The sequence below is a fragment of the Vigna angularis genome, chromosome 1 (assembly GCF_016808095.1).
Source record: "Vigna angularis cultivar LongXiaoDou No.4 chromosome 1, ASM1680809v1, whole genome shotgun sequence".
NCBI lineage: Eukaryota > Viridiplantae > Streptophyta > Magnoliopsida > Fabales > Fabaceae > Vigna > Vigna angularis.
Genome location: NC_068970.1, coordinates 221621 through 245259, shown reverse-complemented (window position 1 = coordinate 245259; position 23639 = coordinate 221621). Strand labels below are relative to the sequence as shown.

At 33.2% G+C, this 23639-nt stretch overlaps 2 protein-coding genes across 4 annotated transcripts; one reads left to right on the top strand and one right to left on the bottom strand.

The window, feature by feature from the left end:
* Nucleotides 1-670: 670 nt before the first annotated feature.
* On the bottom strand, nt 671-6184 carry LOC108323707 (DEAD-box ATP-dependent RNA helicase 58, chloroplastic). 3 transcript variants are annotated; one of them, XM_017556466.2, is made up of 10 exons: nt 5823-6184; nt 5647-5740; nt 5446-5559; nt 5196-5318; nt 3615-3719; nt 3035-3193; nt 2891-2959; nt 2576-2665; nt 1640-1824; nt 671-995 (listed from the first exon to the last, which is right to left on the bottom strand). In XM_017556466.2, the coding sequence occupies exons 1-10, from the start codon at nt 6086-6088 to the stop codon at nt 962-964; spliced, it is 1239 nt and encodes a 412-aa protein (XP_017411955.1). In that variant the 5' UTR covers nt 6089-6184; the 3' UTR covers nt 671-961. The 3 variants fall into 3 exon arrangements, with proteins under 3 accessions (XP_017411955.1, XP_017411778.1, XP_017411973.1); XM_017556289.2 differs by having other exon boundaries at nt 1684-1824; nt 5823-6181; XM_017556484.2 differs by lacking the exon at nt 5823-6184 and having other exon boundaries at nt 1684-1824; nt 5446-5555; nt 5647-5744.
* Nucleotides 6185-9224: 3040 nt separating this feature from the next.
* On the top strand, nt 9225-22624 carry LOC108344404 (cullin-associated NEDD8-dissociated protein 1). Its single transcript, XM_017582851.2, has 29 exons — nt 9225-9417; nt 9522-9597; nt 9680-9849; nt 10325-10535; nt 11453-11618; nt 12356-12485; nt 12593-12707; nt 12792-12949; nt 13047-13170; nt 13818-13868; nt 13941-14023; nt 14589-14673; nt 14754-14855; nt 14944-15042; nt 16787-16897; nt 16972-17055; nt 17125-17265; nt 17897-17989; nt 18155-18276; nt 18359-18521; nt 18612-18851; nt 19404-19652; nt 19775-19951; nt 20047-20193; nt 20334-20450; nt 20636-20804; nt 21227-21304; nt 21384-21522; nt 22221-22624. Exons 2-29 carry the CDS (start codon nt 9562-9564, stop codon nt 22315-22317), a joined length of 3657 nt encoding a protein of 1218 aa, XP_017438340.1. The 5' UTR covers nt 9225-9417; nt 9522-9561; the 3' UTR covers nt 22318-22624.
* The last annotated feature ends 1015 nt before the right edge of the window (nt 22625-23639 follow it).

Below are 23639 nucleotides of genomic sequence, written 5' to 3'. Positions count from 1 at the left end.
AAATGTCTAGAACCATGCGCCTATTTAGATGCTTATCTTTCACAGTCCAATTCATCTTTCAATCCAGATGAACCAGCTCAAGAGGAAAGGACTACTACTAGCTATCATCTTGAACTATCAAATTGATAATTGAAAAATTACTCAAAATTTGATAAATCTAAGTCATCTTATTTAGGTAGCCTTAGGGAAAAAGTTAATTTCAATTTCCACTTCTGTTATTTTTATATTATTTAAATAACTTTTACAATACAAAAGATGATGAAATATTTTTTTTTAATTATTTCAAAATAAGATTATAAAAGTTTTGACCTAATAAAAATAATCAAGTGTTTAGTCAAATTACTTATTTTAATGTACCCTTAATGTTTTTTTCTAATATTATTTTTCAAAATTGCATAAAAATAAACTATCCTCCGTTCTTCCTTCGAACATCTCACTTCCAACATATCCACACCAAAAAAAAAAAAAAAACTTTCAAAAATATCTTTACTAGATTTTAATTCTATCCTGCAGAGTACAGCTGGAATTCCACAAATTCATTCGTTCTGGGCAGAGTCCGGAATTTTTTCTTATCTTCAGTGGCTTCTTATTGTAATATTCTATAGGTACCCACATGATTCCAGAATATAAAACGTTTCTAAATGCGAGATAACTATGAAAGTACAATCAATTTGAGGCACAACATATTTATAGTCGATCAGATTAAAATATGAAACTTCAGCCAAGGTTTATGGAATAATAAGTTCTTCACAGTCAAACATCAACTCATTTTCATATCTCTGCAGAACAAATCGCTCATCTGGAACAATAATGCTGGTAACAGTACAATTGATGTCAGAAAAAGGCTTCCTACATGTTCGGCCTGCTCGATGAAGATAATCAACTGCAGTCCTTGGCAGATCAAAGTTGTAAATGTGAGACATTTCTGGAAGGTCAACCCCCCTAGCAGCTATATCTGTTGCTACAAGAAGATATCCACCTCCTTTTCTAACCTCCTGAATCAAAGAAACAACATACTGCTGTTACCAACCATTTCCCCATTCAATTTTAACTTGTCATTTATTCACAAAATACACATTTTAATGCTACCACCTCCGAGAGGCTAAAGAACAAGGCTTAAATAGAAGTCAAACTAAGAATTCGAAATCTAGTAAGTTTTAGGCAAACGACTGGGGTGACTCTTGAACTAAATTTTCCCCACTTGTAGTCAATGTCATCATCCCCAGCCAATACCCATCGGAGTTCCCTTAAATTTTGGTTGACTGATTTATTTGCCAAGGGCAAGGAAATAATGTCAAGGATTCAAGGCTGAAGAGTGCTACCAACACACCTTTTAACACTTTTCAACACACTATTTCCTATTAATTGTAATTATGTGCGTCCACTAGTTTGGGAGTAGGATCCACCAAATGGAGAATGAGAGTCACAGAGCAAGACCCACATGATATTCATCCGATAGGAAAGGAGAATGTGTTGCTACTATTCTTGCCAAGGTTTTATTAAAAATTAACTATAAATTATAATCCAAACTTATTTCGAAACCAGCTACAATTTAGACTGAAGGATGACTGTTAAAATGAATTGAGATGCAGAATACAGTGGTAAAAAATGCACAGGGAACAGATGACTAGGGGATTACCAAAAAATACTCATATCAATATCAATCCACTGAATGGCACTTACAAGCAGTGAAGCTGCTCGTGAATTGAAATTCATTTTGTCTTCAAGGAGGAGGACATCCAAATCACCTTGGTATGATGTCTTCAAAAAGTCAATCAGAAGGGACGTTGATGGAGCCTTTCCAGCCTTTTTGGACTTCTCAGACTTTATAACAGAATATGTAATATTTAGTCGATATATTTCACATAACACATGACTAAGTCTAACAGATATTAAATGTAGATATATGGGCTAATCATTTGAAGGGCACTAACTGTTAAGTAATGATCAATAGATAACCAAGTCCTATAAATATGAACTTTAAGCAGGGTTACAGGGAAATTATCATAACAGAAGAAAGGACCTCATGGGAAAACCATAGTTATACTAAATCTATAGTTTGTCACCCAGGTGCTCGTATTTTGTCAAAACTAAACAAGATTTGAATCAATGATCATCAACAATGCAATTACTCTCTAAAGCGAACCTTGCAATCTAGAGGATCTTGATCTGAGAAACTGTTCAACAGCTCAAGCACTAATGACAATAACAACTACTAGAATATAAATGTCAAATGGTTAACACATGCAAAACTGGTAAAAAAAAAAGGCAATTACTAATCCAACAGTACCAGCAGATAATAGCAAACAACATGGGAAAGTATTTTATCAGGGAATGATAATTATACAATTTATACTGTTTCTCATGCGTGGGAATACCGAAAATTTGTAAAGGAAAGTAAGGCATATATTAACGTTAAATGTTTAAAATTTAAAGTAAACTTCCTCTACTCCCAGATCGGTACCTACTGACTGCATAATCTCATTGATGCAAAATTGTTATTGCATAATCTCATTGATGCAAAATTTTTATTGCATAATCTAATTGAAGGAGGAGAAGAAAGTTCTTAGCATACCTGCTCAGCAACAAATATAATGCCAGACTCAGGTGCATCAGATTGTAACAAGGATAACAGGGTTTGTAATTTTCTTTTGGTTTCACATCTCTGATAATTGAAGTAGCAAAAGAATTTAGTTAATAGCAAAGTACTTAATGAACAAGTGACTAACAAAAAGTTGAAGTTTAAACAATTTTAAATACAAATTTCCAATATCTAAGGGTGACAGGCAGATATGCTAACCAAGCATTGAAAGAGAAAGACGCATACATTTTTGCATGGTAGAATTAGAGATACAAAAGGTTTATTTATTCAATAAACAATATTTCTTACTATAAATCTATGATATAGGCGAGATGGCATGGGCTCCACTGCACTGACATGAATATGGACCACATCTCTCTGAAAAACAAATAAAGAAGTCAGAGAGAAAGTTTACGGTACCTAAAAGACAGACACACAATAGGACCAACATACCTTTGTCCATTTTTGCTGCACAGAGTCATGAATAAATCGGTTATGCTGTGGTATAGATGCACTGGCAAAGACCGTCTGACGGTTGTTGGAAGATGAATATAAAGTCAAAATCTTTCGAAGAGAACTCACTTGCTTTGAAGAATTGAAAATACAGTCAACCTAAGCAGACAATAATACAAAATAATAAGAAATAAATATTTAAGAAATTGCTGAGGGGCAGAAAGAAGAACAGGTGTTGGCAATATATAATCCCAAGTCTTGTATTTTCATATTTCACAATTGGTAATTTCTAAAAGGTGTAATGCTGCTTTCCACTTTCCATTCATGGTAATGTGAAATAATAAAATCTAATATGCTTAAAAACACTTTCAAACTACCTTTAACTTATTTCACTTAGCTGAGCCCTGATATACTAACTTTTTAAAGCAATTATAGTTGGATGGTGCTGTGCAGTCATATTTATTACTTCTAAAACATGCAGATATAACAAAAACAAAATATATCTGGAAATTTGCTTTTAGATTTTACTAAAAAATGTATAAAGACTAAGTGATTTAAATTTGAAATTCAAAACTCTTGCCTCATCAACAATCAGCACACGCACAGTTTCAAGCGAAAAAGTATGTCTTTCAAGCATTTGGCATAAACTCCCAACTGTTGCAACCACTATTGTTGGTGGCTCTGCCTGAAACCTGAGAAAGTTAAACAAGCAAAAAGAGCAGGAAAAAGGGTCTTTTCTATAAGACTTAATGACTCCAGCGACCAGTTAAGAGAATATAAAAATCAAAGTAAATGAAAGCAATGTTCAAAAGGAGCAGTCGTATATAATTTTCATGTCATGTGTAAAGGTTTGAGATACATTTAAGTAAACAACTTAATTAAGCGCTCTTTCAATAAGCTTTTATCGAAGTGTTTATCCATAAGCAAAAAGAGCTTATCTTGATAAGCTTTTCCATGAAGCTTATTGAAAAAAGTTAAACAGAGCTTAAAGAAAAGTCACGAGCCTCTTCCATAAGAACAAATAAGCACTTCCAATAGAAATAATTTATAATATTTAAAAGATAAAATTATCTATACTACACTGTACAAGAATTTAGGACTAAATGGTTCTTTAGGGGATTCAAACCATTTTTCTATAAAGGTCTAAAGCGTATAAAAAAACACACAAAAACTCAAGGAATTGGTCATTGATGTCTAATCTGCAATGGTCAACACCCATCCGCTAAGCATTGGCATTATAAACATATAGAGAGTGCACTCTATTTCAATAACTTTAATAAGGTTTTACAGTTTTATTATTGGGCCAAACAGCAAAAACAATAGAATACTCAGTATAGCAAAGAAAATAGGTTATCTTATCATCACTTTGACCGTCACATCTACAAGTTTCGATAACAACCACTCCCGTTAAAGAACTCTCTTAAAATTCACAACTGCTTAACAAATTCAATTAACTTAAGCTGTTTAATGTTTTTATTCAAAATGATCAGTACCCTAAAATATAATTCACACTACATATCTATAATTCAAAGCATTTTGCATCCATGAATATCTGTGGCTTCCAAAAAATGGAACAGAGCTAAGTAAGAAATTAGAGAATGAATTAATTGCATCAACAGTAGGAACATAATTAGATTTTGAACAGAAGAGTCAATAAATTTAATCATGATAGGTATCCAGAATTTACTAGAGAATTCCAAGACAGATTCTTGGATGTCTTGTTAGAAACAGAAAAGAACAGTTCTACCAATGTGGTAAGAACAAGAACAATCACGTACAACACTCAAGGTCTTTCGAGAGGACCTGTCTCTTAACTTCTCCCCTTTTCAAATCACTCCAAAAAAACTCCCTGCTCACCTCCTAAAAAGACTACTTATAATAGTCTGTTACAGTTATGTAATTACAACTGTACTAACTATCTTTTTTTTTCCTTGTTTTGTAAACTGTATCAAACCTATCAAATCAGAAGGAAGAAAAGTGTGAGAAGCAAGACGAAAACCCATTACCTCTCAAACAATCTCCAAAATGATTAAAAAAGAGGACATCCTAAGTAGAATTCAAAAATTAATTGCAGCAGCATTCATTTGGTAGTCACTGAGAGTATTTGGTAAAAAATACAATATAATAGAACTCATTAAAGAAAAAGACAAAAGGATTCTACCTTTAACCAAGTCTTCTGTCTTTTTAGTGTTCCTCCATCTAGCAGAGCCATGATGGAACATGACTTGTGCTCCCCATCAACTCCAGTTGGCTTTGCAGCCAATGTCCTGGCGACCTTGGTGACCTTATAATTGAAATTCGTTTATTCTTTAGCATTCGTAGTGGCCCTTGCCAAGGCTATTACCCCTGACATGTTGCACTAAAAATAAGCAACATACTATTATGACATCGTAGCTCAAATACATTCTTACTTGCATTCCGAGTTCCCGGGTGGGCACAACAACTAGGGCTTGCACAGAGGATTTTGCAGCATTAATGAGGGAGTGAATCAAAAGCAGGTATGTGAGTGTCTTCCCAGAACCTGTCTAAAGAAGAAATGAAAATAAGTCTACACATGAACATCGATCAGAACGCAAGTAAACAATAAAAAAAAAGTGTAAAATATAAATAACCTGAGCATGAAGAATGCAGTCACGCCCGGAAAAAAGGTAAGGCAAAGCTTCCCTCTGGATATCTGTGGGCATTACATATCCAATCTCTTCCATCCTGAAACATATTCTTCAAATTCTTTGCACAAAGCAGAGCAGGAAAAAAAGAAAGAAAGAAGGGAGAAAGGTCTTGAAATTGCCTTTGCAATATATGTTGAGGAACGTGAGGTTGGCATAATTCTCTGAGAGAGGGAGTGGTGAGCGCTGTTGGGGTTATGGGAGAGGTATCGAGAACGGCTTCTGGAGTTCTGAGTTTGGAGTTGCGATTAAGGTTAGTGGCGTAGGAGAAGTGTTTGAGAAAATGGTTGTGAGGAGGAAGGACGTAAAAGGTAGGAGTTAGTTTTTCAGATGAAAGAAAACGAAGAGTGGGAAGAGGCGACAACAGTGAGACCGTGCTGCTGTCCATCGCATGTCTACAGCAGATAGACAACCCGATGATGAACTCTGTTACTGTCTCTTACCTCTAACAGGAAATACAAGAAATACAAGAAATACGGAATTTCTTTTACACCCCATAACTTCTTCTGTCCGATAAATTTCAGAATGTCCACTTTACTTTTTTGTCAAAAATATTAAATTTAAATTTTTATTATTATACGATCTATAATTTTTTATAAAATTTTATTCAGTAATTTAAATTTAGTGAAATTCTTATTTGAATAAAATAGTTCAATTATCACTACGTATAAAATGGTTAAATATAAAATAGTTGTTAAAATTAGAAATATTAACATTATAATGTTTTGTAATTGATACTGATTCATGATATACTTTTCAAAGATTTACAATATTATTTTCAAGTTAAAAAATGTTAAAAAATGTTACATCGAGTTAAGATATTAAGTTTAGTTAAAGGTTAAAATGAGTTAATCAAAACCTAAGTCAATATAAATCAACATTCATTCGAGTCAAGATGAGTGATTTACATTGTTTAAGTTGAGACTAACTCGTATTCAACTGAATTAAACTATGTTCAATTGAACTAAAATATGTCTAGATCAATCCAATTCTAATAAAAATCAAGTCAATCTCAATATCGATCAAGACTAAGTTAAGTCAGGTCAAGTTAAGTTTGGTTAGACACAGGTCAAACCTAGATGGATGGGCTCGATTAAGTTAAGTCAACTCGAGTCTAATTAAGTTGAGTTAATTTGGGACTATTTGAGTTAAGTAGGCTCGAGCGAGCTAAGTTAAACAAAGTGGGTCTAGGTCATGTTAGAATCTTGGAGCGAACTATTCATGTGTAGACAAAAAACTAATAGGGGGTGAATTTATTTTTTTAATAAAATCATGTCTTTAAAAAAATGACTTTTCAAATGAATTTGTCATTTAGAGAAAAATAAATAGTATATGAAAAGAGATAATTACACGAGTAGTTGAGATTTAAAAACCTTACGTCCAGTTGTTAATCTCTATAATAAGCGATTAATCAATCACTAATAAACAACCATAACACATAATAAAATTAAAGTTATAAAGCATCTCTCTTGAAAACACAATATATGAATAACATCTCATTTAGAACACATTAAAGATTGACATTTTTCCCAGTAATAGCACAAACATTCAATCACTTAAGATTGCTCTGTCTAGGTCTTACAAAACCTATTTTCAAAACATAAAGATTTTTTTAGCATCACAACACTAAACAAAAGAAAAGTTCTATTAAAATCTAGGTTTACCCAAAATATATATTTGTTCTATTAAAAATTAGGTTAAGAAATTGAAAAATTAAGTTGCAATTGTCGTGATAATTGATAATAAACTATCACACAAACTTTTCTTAAAAAATATTTTGTTGGTTGTGATATGACAATTGATCGTAATAAAACTTCTTCCGAAAAACTTCATCTAATTAGATAACTAATTATCACATAGCTTTTATGAAAAAATTAAAACTTTGATGTTGCTTGGTTATTGGTTATGTTTTTTGACTTATTAATTTAACTATTTTAAATAAGATATATCAATGTATGTCTTAAATTCACAGTTTTTTAAATCTTCAACTTTTCTCCATGTTTTTCTTTATTTGAACAAAATATCTATTTTTTTTTTGTATCAACATACCTGACTTGGATTGAGTCCAGGAGACTAAAACAAAACAAACTAGTTTATAAGTCATTTGAGTTTATGTTGATCTACAACATTAAATATGTTAAATTATGTCAAATCAATTTTATACATGGTCGAATTAAATTCAGTAGAATTTTGGTTATACTAAATAGTCTTATTCTTAAAAAGACAAAAACTACGTATTGATTTTCAAATTGTCACTTTTTTTTGACAAAATTTTAAATTTTAAACAATTTAATTACTTCAGCCAAATTCTAAAATTTCCAATATCTTTCACAATATTTTACCTAGAAAGACATGCTCCCTCGAAAAATTCACAATTACCTAAAAAAAAGTAATCACTCTTTTAAAATGCCTCAGTAATACAAGGTAAGAGTTTTTCATCTTGTTCCAAAATAATTTTTTAAAATAGCTTTTGTCGAGTTACTTAAGCCTAAAAATAAAGTGTATTCTTTTTAATAAAAGTCGGCGAGTTCTTAAAAAAAAAAAGCAGCGGTTACTTATGTTTAGTTACCGTTGCTATAAACAACTATTAAACGTATCTCTTCATCATGTATTTTTATAACAACTTATGGGATAAATTACTCAACACAGCTTACCAAAATAAGTTAAGTTTAGCTTTTTAAGCAAATATATAAAATAACACAATAAATACTTTGTTATGTTAAAAAAAGTGATTGAAAAATAAAACTGAAACAAAATTACCGTTTACTTTTAAGTTTAAACAAATTAGTCGTAATATTTATGTTTTAACAACTATTTTAGTGAAGTCCGATGATAAAATTCTATTTTTAAGGATGTAATTTTACAAAATAACCAACTTACAGTACGTAAAAGTTATTTAAGCTTTAAAAGATGGTCAGTAATTTAAACTAACGTTATATAACTTTTCATTACATATACACTTCTTTTAGGTGTTTAAAAGTATATGTATTCATGGTTAAATACACCTTTTTTTTGGAATATAATTGTATTTAAGTTTTAGTTCCTAATTTTTTTTACTAACTTTTGATCTTTGTAATTTTTCTTTCCATTTTTATTTAGTCATTTAAATATAAGTTTTTTTTATTCTCTATAAATATTTGTTCATTTGAAAATTGTAGATTTGAAAATATACTTGATAGTGATTAAAAAAAAAGATCTGCAAACTATAAGACTACAAAAAATAGTAACATCGGGAGGGATAAGAAAAAGAAGAAGAAAATTTATATTGAAGTGATTTATTTATTACAATCTTAACTGCAATATAATAATTTATAAATTTAAAAATACCGATTTATTAAAATTGTAATATAATGGTTTAATATAACAATTTGTTATACGTATAATAATACAAGTTTTTTTTTTTTGCATAACAATATTATTTCATAATAATATAACTACCTAGTAAAATATAACAATAATAATAATTAAAAATAAGTAAAATAATAGTAAAGTGTAATAGTAGGTAGAAAATAAGTGAAAGTGAATAGGGTTTGATATGAAAGTTTTTAGGCTGTGGCATGAGGAGCGAAGAGACACTTGCAATCGGAAAAGAGCAGAGAAGAAGAAGAAGTGCATCGGTTTCAATTTCTGATCCATTTTCTTCCTAGGGTTTCCGCTCCGCTTCTTCTCGCAATTACCATTTCGGCTTTCGACAATTTTACAATTCCAAACAATCAGGTATTCCTCTGCTACTCACACTTCTCACCGCACTCTCAATCTAGGTTTTCGCACATCTCTGTTTCTTATTCTTTTATCAACTATGTTTCTTTGCTACTTCCCAGATTGCTGAGCGAGATTTCACTCTATTCAAACTGCGGAAACATGGCGAATTTAGCTTTGACTGGCATACTCGAAAAGGTATGCATATACATGTTATGATCTTCATGTACTTATGCATTGTAGCTGTTTATGTTGAATGCTGACCGATTTCTTCGCGCAGATGACTGGCAAGGACAAAGATTACAGATACATGGCCACATCTGATTTGCTGAACGAGTTGAGCAAAGCGACTTTTAAGGCCGATGCTGATCTGGAGGTAAAATTGACAAACATCATCATACAACAGCTTGATGATGCAGCTGGAGATGTCTCTGGACTTGCTGTCAAATGGTACGCATTTTCTCTCTGCTCACTCATTTGCTTCCCCTCATATGTAATGTATGCACAACATTTCAAATATTACTAGTATTCTTTTGTTTTTCATGTTTAAGTTGAGCCGGGCATTCATTGCTCTAGAGTTTAAAAGGATAATTATGGATATTTTAATGGCAAGGTTTTGAAAGTTCAGTATCAGAACTATTGCTCGTGCAATATAGGAATTACATCACAGTCAAGGGATATATTTCAGTTGGTTGAGATGGTAGAGTTGTTGTAAACTCCCTGAAGCGTGTCCAATTGCTACCGATACAAAAAATTACATCACATAATTTAATAAGTCATAGCGTTTCTTATTTCTGCTAATGATTTGTATGTATGTGTTTGTCTTATGTTCTAGTGCATTCAGTTTGCCCACATGAAGAACAAATGATAAAGCATTAGTGTTGCTATAGTTTATTTATTAGTTCAAATTTGATTGAAATTGCAGTCTTGCTCCGTTAGTGAGGAAGGTGAGTGAGGTAAGGGTGGTGGAAATGACCAGTAAACTATGTGACAAATTGCTAAATGGGAAGGATCAGCATCGTGACATTGCTAGCATAGCTTTGAAGACAGTTGTTGCTGAAGTTTCTACTCAGTCTCTTGCACAATCTATTCTCCAAACCCTCACGCCACAATTGATAAAAGGAATCACTGGTCCTGTAAGTTCGTAGTATTGCTTAAAAGCTGTAATTGTATTGCGGGTGCTGTATATAGCATAGTACAGAGTCAATCATTGGCTATCCGCACTTTTAGGTAACAAAAGGAGCCTAGCAAAAGTAAAATGCAGTATTGGCACTTATAATCCATTTCCTCGTCATCTAAATTTATCTGTATAGTGGCTCAATCAATAGGTCCTGTAGGTTTGCTTGGTCTCTATGCAAGGCTGAGTGTATTGGGCTGTGGTGTTGTCATAGGCTGATGCCACCATTAAACTTCATTGTGCATATATGCAGATTACTTACTCTGTGTTCCGTGGCTTCTCATCTATTATGTACCTGTTCAAGAAGACGAGAATTATATAAAAATTTCAATTTCTTTCATTTTTAATCAACGTATTTATTTTTATGCTACCCTTGTATAACACTTTCCATAAATCTGCCATCCTGAAATCATGAGTTATTAGGTGAAATATATCCATCCCACTCTATCATGCAAGATGGATCGTATGAGGTTTAACTGCCGGCAATGCACTAGCCCACCTGTTTAGCTTTGAGATTCAACTTCTTTAGATGAATAGGAGTGATAGGGATTGAGCTCTAGACAACTGGGTCATAAAGCACTGAAACTGAATCAACTATTCAAACCAGCTATTCAAAAAGAAGTTTGAATGGTTTTATGTCTACATTGTCCATGGCTTCATTGACTTGTGAGTCAAAGGGGATTAGATTTATTTTTAGCATTGATTCCAGCCTCGTGGGTTGGTTTGGGGTCTACTCACGCTCACTGGCCCCTGAGTAATCATTTATAAAATAGTTTAGCTTGGTCCTCCTCCTCCTGTACTTAATTATTAATCACGAACTGCTTATTTAGAGTTTTTCTAGGTGACATCGTGTTGTAATATACTCCTCATCTACAGGGAATGGGCTCTGAGATTAAATGTGAATCTCTGGATATTTTATGTGATGTGCTTCATAAATTTGGAAATCTAATGGCAGCTGACCACGAACTATTGTTAAGTTCCTTGCTTTCTCAGTTAAGTTCTAATCAAGCTAGTGTGCGCAAGAAGACGGTGGCATGCATTGGTAAGATGAATTTAAATTTGCTGTATTTGATTTTCATAGAAAGAATTGCTTATTACTTATTATTGGAGAGTTAATGTTACTTTTTGCATTTTTATTGTTGTCAATTTTCCTTTTTCACCTTGTTGAATTCCTTTACTGAGTTTGTTTAGAGAAAAATTGTACTCAAGTTGTGCTATCTGTGGCTTTTCCATATTCTGATTTGGAACGTTTTGATTTTTGAAAAATTCACTTAGATTTTCATGATAACTGGAATGTGGGGGTAAATCTGACTTTGAACTTTATTTGATAAACATACTTGACTGAGACTAAATTGCTAATCCTTAATGTATTCTATTATATTGAATACTATCTTTAAATTGAATGTTTGCTTGCAAGTTGGAACGTATCTCAAATAAGGAATATTGTTGTATAATTTATATCTTTTATTTTTTAAGTCAGTGTTAGTTAGCTATGAGCAAATACTTAGAAACACTAACTAATACATGAAAAGACTGATGATGGCCTCCAGACAAATTTACAAAGTTCAGGATTTAAATGGATTATTCAAGTTCATGTTTATTTTGTTTTCGATGGAACTTAAATTAGTTGAACCCAATCCATGTAATTACTAATTCCAAGATGAAAATACCTTGAAGCAAGCTGTTTGAAACCCTAAAATGGTCTCAATTTTAATTTGGTTGAAGATGTTGTCAATGAAAGCAAAACTGTTCATCTAGTTAAACTCTTCATTTTGTCAGCATCTCTCTCTTCAAGCTTGTCAGATGATTTGTTGGCAAAGGCAACAGTTGAAGTTGTTTCTAACTTGAAAAATAAAGTTACCAAGTCTGAAATGATCCGTACAAATATACAGATGATTGGTGCTTTGAGGTTAGTATTCTCATTAATCCATTCCTTGTGCTTTGTTTTATTTTTATATTGAGAATGTTGAGAAAGAATATTTTTGTTGTTATCAACAAGTTTGCACTAATTTTCAGTCGGGCTGTTGGCTATCGATTTGGGCCCCATCTTGGAGACACTGTTCCAGTGCTAATCAATTATTGTACTAATGCCTCGGAAAATGATGAAGAGCTTCGTGAGTACAGCTTGCAGGTGCCATGCTTGTTTATTATCAGTAACCTTAGTACTCTGCAGTATGTTATACTGTCATCTGAATGATGTTAAAATTTTTCCAAGGCACTGGAAAGCTTTCTCCTAAGGTGTCCAAGGGATATTTCTGTTTACTGTGATGAAATTCTTCATCTGACACTGGAATATTTAAGTTATGATCCGAACTTCACTGACAACATGGAGGAGGATACTGATGATGAAGGTCTCGAAGAGGAGGAGGATGAGTATGTTTTTTTTTTCTGTTCACTTAGCTACAGTATGTTTTTAATGTTTGCATGACATTCATCTTTTTAATCATCCCAAACATGCTACCTTTTGCAGCGAGAGTGCAAATGAATATACAGATGATGAAGATGTCAGCTGGAAAGTTCGCCGGGCAGCAGCTAAATGCTTAGCAGCATTGATTGTTTCTCGTCCTGAAATTTTGTCAAAGCTGTATGATGAGGTACCTATGCTATCTGTGCATAATTTCATCTCTATATAAATATCCCATTGTTGCCTTTACTTGGAAATTTTTAGTAATTGGGTTTATACTCAACTCAATTTCTCAAAACTTGGCTTGTAAATTAAGATTTGCGATATACTATAATTTTGCCTCATCTTTAGTTGATATGAGATTTTTAACATACCCCCTCACATCAATGAATGAACATCTTGAGTTGTGGATGATCTAGCAGGAGCCCTATAGCGAGTGGCATAAAACCCCCCAATGAACTTTATTATTATAGGTTTTGAATAACTTTGATACCATCCTTATAAGTGAGTTTATGCCTAACTTAACCTCACAAAACTTGTTGGTAAGATGAGTTTTGCAGTTCACTTACGTAATATAATTTGGCTTAATATTTAGGTGATGTGGGATTTCCTACAAAAATATTACAGTTCTTATATAATTTTATCTATCTCTTGGTATTAGATAAACATTAGAGTTACTAGGTCCATAGTTTGATTAGATATTTGTAATAGTCTAACGCCCTAATAAGTTTTTTATTCCCTAGAAAACCTGATTGTGTTTGCATGTATAGCTGTTTGCTTCCTCATAATATTTAGTTGCATGACTATCTAACTTTGAAATTTTTATCCATCCTTTAGGCTTGTCCAAAACTAATTGACAGATTCAAAGAAAGGGAAGAAAATGTCAAGGTAGGCCCAAGTAAAGATATTTATTGTCGTCTTTACTGTACAAGGTTGCTTTTTAACATGAATATGTTGCAGATGGATGTATTTAATACTTTCATTGAGCTCTTGCGCCAAACTGGAAACGTCACAAAAGGGCAGATTGATGCAAATGAAATGAGGCAAGGGGCTAATCGTTTTCCTAGTGTAAAAAGTTTCTTTATTTCTTTTGATGAATGTCTTTATTGCTTGTGAATAATTTATAATTAAATTGATTGTGAACTTCTAGACATATTAACTTAAGATGCACGGTCAATAATATTACTGTATGTTAATCTTAGATGAATATTTTAAAAAGACCAAGTTGTAGGCTCCTTAAGATTTGTTATCTTGCAGAAACTCTTTTATGATAGGTAACTAAAAATTTATTGCTCCTTATATGGAGGTGACAGCTAACTAAATCTGTATCCGAATATTGTTGTTTAGTGCAGGTGTATGAGAAAATTAATTTCGAATATTATCTTATCAGTGTAACTATAACAACTGCTTTTAGAAGCTCATAAATATACGTCCAAATTTTACAATGCCACCTTTGGTTTAATGACTTTTATCTGTTTTTCAAGAGCAATATGAATGAACATCCACAATGGCTATTACTTCAGCCTTTCCTGTTGACAATCCTTGGTTTTACTATATGTCATAAAATATAGCCATTATTGACTGTCTTAGGGCTGATATGTAATGCAGTCCTCGATGGTTGTTGAAGCAAGAAGTCTCAAAGATTGTCAAATCTATAAATAGGCAGTTGCGTGAGAAATCTATCAAGACAAAGGTAGTAGTCATCAAAAGTTGGTAATTGACTTTTTTTTTTTTTAAATTACCATGGAATCTTAAGCATCAATGTCTATGCAGGTTGGAGCCTTTTCTGTTTTGAAAGAACTTGTGGTTGTATTGCCGAACTGTCTTGCAGACCACATTGGGTCTCTCATTCCAGGAATTGAAAAAGCATTAAATGTAGGCAATATTGGTTTGAATTATAATTTATCATAAACTCAGTTTGTTTTCCAGTACTGATTGCTTTGTCTTTTCTTGTAATTGTCAGGACAAATCTTCCACCTCGAATTTAAAGATTGAGGCTCTAACATTTACAAGATTGGTGTTATCTTCACATTCTCCTGATGTATTTCACCCTTATATCAAGGTAAACAGTATTACCTGTCTAATTTAATCTTTGAATTAGTTTATGTGAAGCTTTATCACTTGTGTTATAGCAACAATTCAGGTACAGTAATGGGTGAGTTTTATCATGTGAAAACATAAATTTATATCTGCTGTTAGCATTTCTAAAGAAACTAGATCAACTGAGAGAGAAACTGAATCTGTAATTTGTTATTGATTTTCTGTTGTTGGAGAAATGAGTACAACAATGTCCAGGTTCAAAGTATCTGTCTGGACAGTAATTGTCTTAATCTAACTAACAGAGGAGAGACAGAATACATCAGGTTTACAGTAATTCCCATGAGTTCGCTAGACTATATACTCTAACATAAGCCCCTAAGCCAAAGGTGACCCTCTTGAAGTCACTTTCAGCTTGTCCTAAAGAATCGGAAGGGTGTAGGAGAAAGAGATTGGTGAAGAATCAACACATTGTTTGTTGATCAGAAGGGAAATGCTGAACTTCAAAGTGTTCTCTACAACTTTCTCGTGAAGGGAAAAGGCACCAAGCTCTACATGCTTCGCTTGAGCATGAAGAATTGGATTGTGAGAGAGAGCAACTCTGCTACTGCTGTCACACTAGATATTAGGTGCTGAAATTGGCATTTTTAACACCTTGAGCAGAGTTTGAATCCAAAAAAAGAAAACTTTAGCAGCACTAGTGGCTAGGCTTCCGTGCTAGACCCAATACCAATAAACCCTATCTCCAAAATTTGAAAAGTAGGTCGTTTCTCCTTGGACTGTTTGTCACACTGCTTATCATAATTTAGACTGGAAAAACACTAGAATTGATGCTTGAAAAAAGTGGATTATTTTGTGATTTTCCACTCTGTGATGTCTATAGCCTTAATGATTGTGTTGAATTCAGAGAAAACCTCACAAAATATGCTCCTTTGAAATTATTATTACTCACTCTAGTGTTTCCCTCATCTTTTTCCGGATTTTTAATTTTACCTCTATTTGTCATTAACTTATTGTTTTAGTTCACTATTTCTCTTCCTTTTTTTCTTCGTATTCCAATTATGGAGTATGTTGATCTTTTTAAAGTAGATACTACCTTTGGACTCAATTTTAAGCAAAACTAACTACTTTCACATTGATTAAGAATAGTGGTTAAGTTCGTTTAATATTCTTGTTTCCATAGAATAAAGAGGTACTTCATCTAAATTACCCTTAATTATATTTGTTGAGAATGTGCTCGAGTTTAAAGATAAGGGTATTTCTGAAAGAGTAGCATTAAATAAGGTTTATGGAATTGAAATATGTTTATATTTAAGTCCACCTGACAACCGTTTTTTGCTTATATTTTAGTCTAGAGGGAGTGTATTATATGAGGGTTTTTGTTCCATGGTTTCTTTGACATAGTGTCATTCCTAGTTAACTGAGTTATGTAAAATTCAATATCTGCCACTCCTGTGTTTATGACTGGTTCTGTTTAGTGCCAGACCAGACCAGTACACACAATAGACAGTTACAAAAATCTTGTTCTACACCATCTTTTATACCTAGTATTGGGGCTTCATGAGGCGGGATGTGTCAAAATAAAATCCTTCCCTTGGTTGCATAATCCTTTATCTGAAGCAATTCCTTGACACATATTGACTTAAACTTTTCCTGTCAAACTCTTTGATGCAAGGCAGTGACATATATGTGGTATGTTAATTGCCATGTATATGGATAAACACATGGCTGCATTTTGTGATCAATTACATTTATGTTTCTGCTCGTAGGCTCTTTCTGCTCCTGTACTGTCAGCTGTTGGTGAACGTTATTACAAGGTCACTGCAGAGGCCTTGAGAGTATGTGGAGAACTTGTTCGGGTTGTGCGGCCAAACATTGAGGTATGTCTATGTTTTTGGTTTTAGAAATAATGTTTAGGCCTATTTCTAACCATCAGAATGAAATTGTTGTGCAGGGGTCTGGTTTTGATTTCAGACCATATGTTCAACCCATATATAATGGCATTATGTCACGCTTAATAAACCAAGATCAGGATCAGGTTAGTTGGATAACTGTAGAAGAATTCTTTATATATTTTCATATACAATATAACCTTTTTCCTGTGCAGGAGGTTAAGGAGTGTGCTATTTCCTGCATGGGACTCATTGTGTCAACATTTGGCGACCATCTAAATGCAGAATTACCTGCATGTCTTCCTGTGCTTGTTGATCGTATGGGAAATGAGATAACTCGACTTACTGCTGTTAAGGTTGGTCAGTTGAATATTGTGCATTAAGATGATTGTCTTGGCTTGCAACTTGTCTCTTGGTGATATTGAAAAACTGTTTATTGTATAATAATAAGGAATTTATGTTGGATGCCGCTGTTGGATGTTTTTGCCACTGTTTATTGCAACTTGTCTCATGTGAATGGATGTCACTGTTGGATTTTATCATGATATTGGCAACATTCTGTTCCAGCGTCAGCAAATCTATTTTCTCTGCTGGAAGAAATCAGAAAGGAAAACTACAAAATATACTGAAAATGCAACTTTAAAAATTTGCAATTAAATAATTTCTGTTTGCTCGCCAGTGAAGCTTAGTGAGATTTTTTTTCAATGCTTCACAACTTGGCCTTTTTTGTGGAACCAAGTGGAACAGTTAGAGATCAGTCAGAGAGTTATTTTCTGTCAATGCCTCAAGGATCGAGAAATTAAATCAGTTTTGGTGCAAATTTTTCTACATACCGAACCTAGCTAATCTGAGGATGAAATTCCCCTAATCCAAAAGTAGTAGGAATTGAATGTGCAATTATTTAAATTGAAATATTTAATTGTGTTTCCTATAGAAGTATTTGTGTAGCTAGATGCTTTTGTCTTGAATGTTACCATTCTTATGCAGGCATTTGCTGTCATTGCTGCTTCTCCACTTCGGGTGGATCTGTCATGTGTTCTGGAGCATGTGGTAGCAGAGTTGACTGCATTCCTTCGAAAAGTATGCTACTCCTCTCACTATAATATGTTTATCAGCTTATGATGTACTTTATTGGAATTTCATGAAGGCAATTTGATTTTTAAGTTCAATTTGCTTATATTCTTGAGAGTTTCTCACTGTAACACGTGAAATGTTCTAAGCCTTGTTTTACTGGTTTGCAAACAGGCTAATCGTGCTTTAAGACAAGCTACCTTGGGAACCTTGAATTCACTTATAGTTGCTTATGGTGATAAGATTGTGTTGTCTGCTTATGAAGTTATTATTGTAGAGCTGTCTGGACTAATTAGGTTTGTCTTCCTTATCTACTTTCTGTACATCGGTATAGTTGTATGAAATAATTGATTCCATTTTTTTTTGCTTGTGTTTCAGTGATTCTGACTTGCACATGACAGCTCTTGCCCTGGAACTCTGCTGCACATTAATGGGCGATAAGAGGTCAAATCGAAGTATTGGTTTGGCTGTTAGAAACAAAGTTCTTCCTCAAGCTCTAACGTTAATTAAAAGCTCATTGTTGCAGGGGCAAGCACTCTTGGTAATTTTTACACATGTGCCTGACCTTGTCCCAGTTTATATGAAGTATAATATATGCATTATAAGGGTTTTCTTTTTCTTATTGCTACAGGCTTTGCAAAACTTTTTTGCTGCTTTAGTCTACTCCGCAAATACTAGTTTTGATTCTCTGCTAGAGTCACTACTTGCCTGTGCTAAGCCTTCTCCTCAGTCAGGTGGCATTGCTAAACAAGCTTTGCATTCGATTGCCCAGTGTGTGGCCGTTCTATGCCTTGCTGCTGGTGATCAAAAGTGCTCATCTACGGTGAAAATGCTTACTGACATTCTCAAGGATGACAGTAGTTCTAATTCGGTAATTTTTTTCTCCCAAGTTTCTACTGTGTTATGAAGCACCAGCATTTCAATTTGTTTTATGTATCCGATACCAGTAGTACTTATCCATAAAGTACTCAAACTTGTGAAGCAGCAATACTCTTATTTCTTTCCCATATCCTACGCCCATACTTTTGGATACTTCACTGGTACATGTTGGTGATGTGTCCAATCTTTTAAAGCTTTTATCTCCAATAAAACTACAAGAAACATATAAGTTTGGGTAATATAGAATTATAGAAATATTGTCTCCTTGTTAAACCAAAGTTGTCTTTATGAATCATTTTTTAAAAGTAATGAGATTAGTAGTGTTATTTCTATATGTAATAATAGAAAGTAATTTATGATGACAAGGATTTACTATTTTTGACTTAATCAATATCCGAGAAATGTGATTCTGATTGAGAATATACTGTAGAATTGTTTATTCCTAACACTGCTCTCCATTAGAAAATAAAATGCTTCGAAAGTAGATTGTTCATCTCTTCTGTAAGTAGTGATCATTAATGCTTTTCCCTTTTAATTTTCAAAGGCTAAACAGCACCTTGCCCTTTTATGCTTGGGGGAGATTGGTAGAAGGAAGGATCTAAGTACACATGACCATATAGAAAACATTGTTATTGAATCTTTCCAGTCTCCTTTTGAAGAGATAAAGTCTGCTGCCTCATATGCTCTTGGTAACATTGCTGTTGGTAATCTTCCAAAATACTTGCCATTTATCTTGGATCAGATTGATAATCAACAGAAGAAACAATATCTCTTGCTCCATTCTTTGAAAGAGGTATGTTACATTAGAATTGGTTGTGATTTCTTTCTATTATTAAATATATGCGCAATCATGATTCTTCACAAATGTTTAATTTAATATTAATATACACAATTCTCTTGCCCCCTACCTGACAGGTTATTGTGAGACAATCTGTTGATAAAGCAGAGTTTCAAGAGTCCAGTGTGGAGAAAATACTTAATTTACTCTTCAACCACTGTGAAAGTGAGGAAGAGGGAGTGCGCAATGTAGTGGCGGAGTGTTTGGGCAAAATTGCACTTATTGAGCCTGTAAAACTTGTTCCTGCACTCAAGGTATTTAAATTTTCATTTAGTATCCTGCACATGGGACTGTATTTTACATCTTTCGTACTTGATGATTGTATTTGTATGTTTTGAAACTTCTGTAGGTAAGAACAACCAGCCCAGCTGCATTTACTCGAGCTACTGTTGTCATTGCTGTGAAGTACTCTATTGTTGAACGTCCAGAGAAGATAGATGAGATCATATACCCTGAAATATCCTCATTTCTGATGCTTATCAAGGATAACGACAGGGTGAGCTTTTGATCACCTTACTGAATGTTAAGAAATATAACATGCTATGTTCTTTTGTTAGTTGTGTATTTCTTCCTTACATTGCGATGGTGTATTAAGCTTGAACTTGTTTTTTGCTGGTTGTTATTATGAGCATGCAGCATGTTAGGAGAGCTGCTGTTTTGGCTCTAAGCACATTTGCACACAATAAGCCAAATCTCATCAAGGGGCTTCTTCCTGATCTGTTGCCTCTTCTATACGATCAAACAATCGTTAAGGTAACCTGAATTGTGATACACTTTGTTCCATATGTTTCTGTTGAGTATATACATATTACAGTAAAAACACTTTCTATTCCCTCTAACTCTGAACATTTAATTTAATTTTAATATATTCTGTAGTGGTTTTTGAGTCCACTTTATATATGGGAGGTGATCTGATTTTTATAATGAAATTTTGACAGCAAGAGCTCATAAGGACGGTTGATCTTGGTCCTTTCAAGCATATTGTGGATGATGGACTTGAATTGAGGAAGGCAGCTTTTGAATGTGTAGACACATTACTGGATAGTTGTCTTGATCAAGTGAACCCCTCATCATTCATTGTTCCTTATCTTAAGTCTGGTTTGGATGGTAAGCATTAGTTGTAATCTTTTATCCATCACTGCGGATTACTTTGTTGGTTCTGATTCACTTGTCCTTAAGGGAACATGGTGCACAATACTCTCTATCTGTTATAGCCGTACTCCTGCAAGCAGATAGGCTGCTTCAAGGGAAAATTTTTAATTTTGTGTTGACAGTTGATATATTTTCTTTGGATGAACTCTATCATCCGTTTTCCACCGCGATGTCTGCAAATATAATTTTTTTACGATGATTCGTGTGCTAAGTTTAATGAAAAAAATTAGTTTTGTGCTATTGCTACTAAGCAGCACTCGGAAATTGTTTTCTATACTCTGCTGAATATGTTTTTGTACTGGTAATGCTCAGAGGATTGAGAATCCAACAGTATCTTTGTTGGTACTAATTTTAAGGATATATTTGTGTTTTTTCAGATCACTATGATGTTAAAATGCCGTGCCACTTGATACTTTCAAAACTAGCTGACAAGTGTCCTTCTGCAGTCTTAGCAGGTTGATTTTGCCTCTGGCGTAGTATCAAGCCTTTTCCGTGTTGCATCTCTCTTTTCTAACTCGTATTTTTACCTTTCAGTGTTGGATTCATTGGTTGATCCTCTCCAGAAGACTATTAATTTTAAGCCGAAGCAAGACGCGGTCAAGCAAGAAGTAGATCGTAATGAAGACATGATTCGAAGTGCACTACGGGCTATTGCATCCTTGAACCGCATAAGGTATGTATTTTGACCTGTTTGCGAACCGAACTACTCGTCTTTTGCTGACGCTTAATAAATCAAATGAAGAATGCCTTTCTTAGAAATCTAGTAAAAGGAAAAATTGGACCTAACAGTTTTAGGAAGGCTTTTAGATAAAAGCTACCTTTTCCCTTTTTCTTTCTTCACTATTCGAGACTGATGACCTTAAAAGAATTTTTAATTTAGAAGTAACCGTGAATCTAAAAAAACTATAAATTACTAAATAGCTTTAATTGTTTTTGTTTTCCTTTTAAATTACCTTTTAAGATCTAAATAGCCAAACACCACTTAAGAATACTCAAATCAGCCTGTGATATTTTCTTGTAGGCAAAGTTTATGTTTTGCATCTTAATTCATTGAGTATTATAAAAACAGTATGTTACACAAATTGTAACAATTACTGTTTAAAGTGGACTTCTTTTTCACGTTTTGAAAACACTGACTATATGCCAAGTGTGGTTATTTTTGCAACCATATTATGTGAGACAAGAACAATTTACCTTTTCTCTGACAAATATACTAGTCGCATTTTACAATCCTCTCATTTTCTGGTAGTGGATCTGTTTATTATTGAAGTGAATCTTTCCTCCTTTATGTTTCTCTTTTCATTTTTGTCTGTTTATTTGTGAAACGTATATATATAATATATATATATATATTGACTTTACATTATGCAGTGGAGGAGATTGCAGTGTCAAGTTCAAGAATCTTATGAATGAAATATCGAAATCACAAACTCTGTGGGATAAATATTATTCAATCCGTAATGAATGATTCATATACCGCTGTAATTTCTCTCAATCTCTCTTGATCATAGTTCTGGAAGGAGTTTTGAAATTTTACCTACCAAGACATCTCGCTGTTTGATGCAGAAGCCTGGAAAACTTGTTCATTTTATTGTAACATAGGAGAAATCGATTCTAGCGATCGAAATACTAGTGGTGATTTCTTGTATAGGACGAAATATTTTGCCTTTTTCTGTATTCTTTTTTCTTGTTTTTACTAAATTATCTGATTATCAGTTGTTGGCCTCGATTGCCTAGGAAAAAATTTAAACCAAAAGGAAAAAAAATTACCCGAATCTCCTCGGTATCAAATTTTTGCTTACAAATTAGATTACATATTTACCACTTGTAGAATATCTCAGTCTGACCTATTAAAAAATCTATTTTCATTATGTAGCATTCGTTGACCATATCCTTATGAGTTGACTATAATGGACCCACTTCCTATTACGATTAAAATAATTTGATTGTGTTGTTTTCAATGTGAAAAGATATTCACGTAATAAATGGTTAAGGAATGAAATAACTAATCGCCCAAATCATTTGAAAAGTGTGAATGTGATTTGTTGGGAGTATAATGTGATTCAACTCTTCATTATGTGACAAGTTATATTTGTGTACTTTGTTGTGAAATAACAATAGTTGGATGGATATAAAATTGGGTGGATATATAAGTGTTAAAGAAAATTCACCCTTTAAGAGAATATGTCTACAATTCGGAATTACTCATTTTATTTGTATTATAGGTTTTGTATAACATTTATAATATCAACATGAATAATAGAGCTGGTTTCATACTAATTTTATATAATAATATCAGAATCTAGATAATAAATCTTTTCTGACTCATTTTCGTTTCTGCCCTAACAGAAAACAATGAAAATGGAAAGATGATCAATGGATTACCATGTTAAATATGATTAAATATTTAAATAACCATTCTGTCTCCAAGAAAAATTGACGGATAAGGGTTTTTAAAAATGGACAACTCTTGGTGTCAAGATGAGATTTAAAAATGTATTATATGTTCTCCAATTAAAATGTAATTGATTTCTTTTCCTCCTGAAGATTGCAAAACCTTGAAAATTAGTTGTTGATACAGGACTTGAATTTTCTCATTCGGATTGTTACAATCGACTAGTTGGCCATTTGATTTATCTCATGATTGCCTGAAATTTTGTCATGTGAGTTATACCTATAACAATTTATGCAAAGATCAAACGAAGCACACTAGAATGTTGTCCTATGAGTTGTTTATCATCTAAAAGTCCAGGGCTTTACATCTTACTACTTGTGGTTCAGAATACTTGT

Bases quoted from the DNA above. Each gene is read 5' to 3' on its own strand.
- LOC108323707 (XM_017556289.2), bottom strand. From the start codon at position 6,088: ATGGACAGCAGCACGGTCTCACTGTTGTCGCCTCTTCCCACTCTTCGT. The intron at 2,666-2,890 runs GTAAGAAATATT...TTCAATTATCAG, and splicing joins GCCTATATCATAGATTTATA to AGATGTGAAACCAAAAGAAA. The intron at 996-1,683 runs GTAAGTGCCATT...TCTTTGATTCAG, and splicing joins CACGAGCAGCTTCACTGCTT to GAGGTTAGAAAAGGAGGTGG.
- LOC108344404 (XM_017582851.2), top strand. From the start codon at position 9,562: ATGGCGAATTTAGCTTTGACTGGCATACTCGAAAAG. The intron at 9,598-9,679 runs GTATGCATATAC...TTCTTCGCGCAG, and splicing joins TGACTGGCATACTCGAAAAG to ATGACTGGCAAGGACAAAGA. The intron at 13,869-13,940 runs GTAGGCCCAAGT...AATATGTTGCAG, and splicing joins AAAGGGAAGAAAATGTCAAG to ATGGATGTATTTAATACTTT.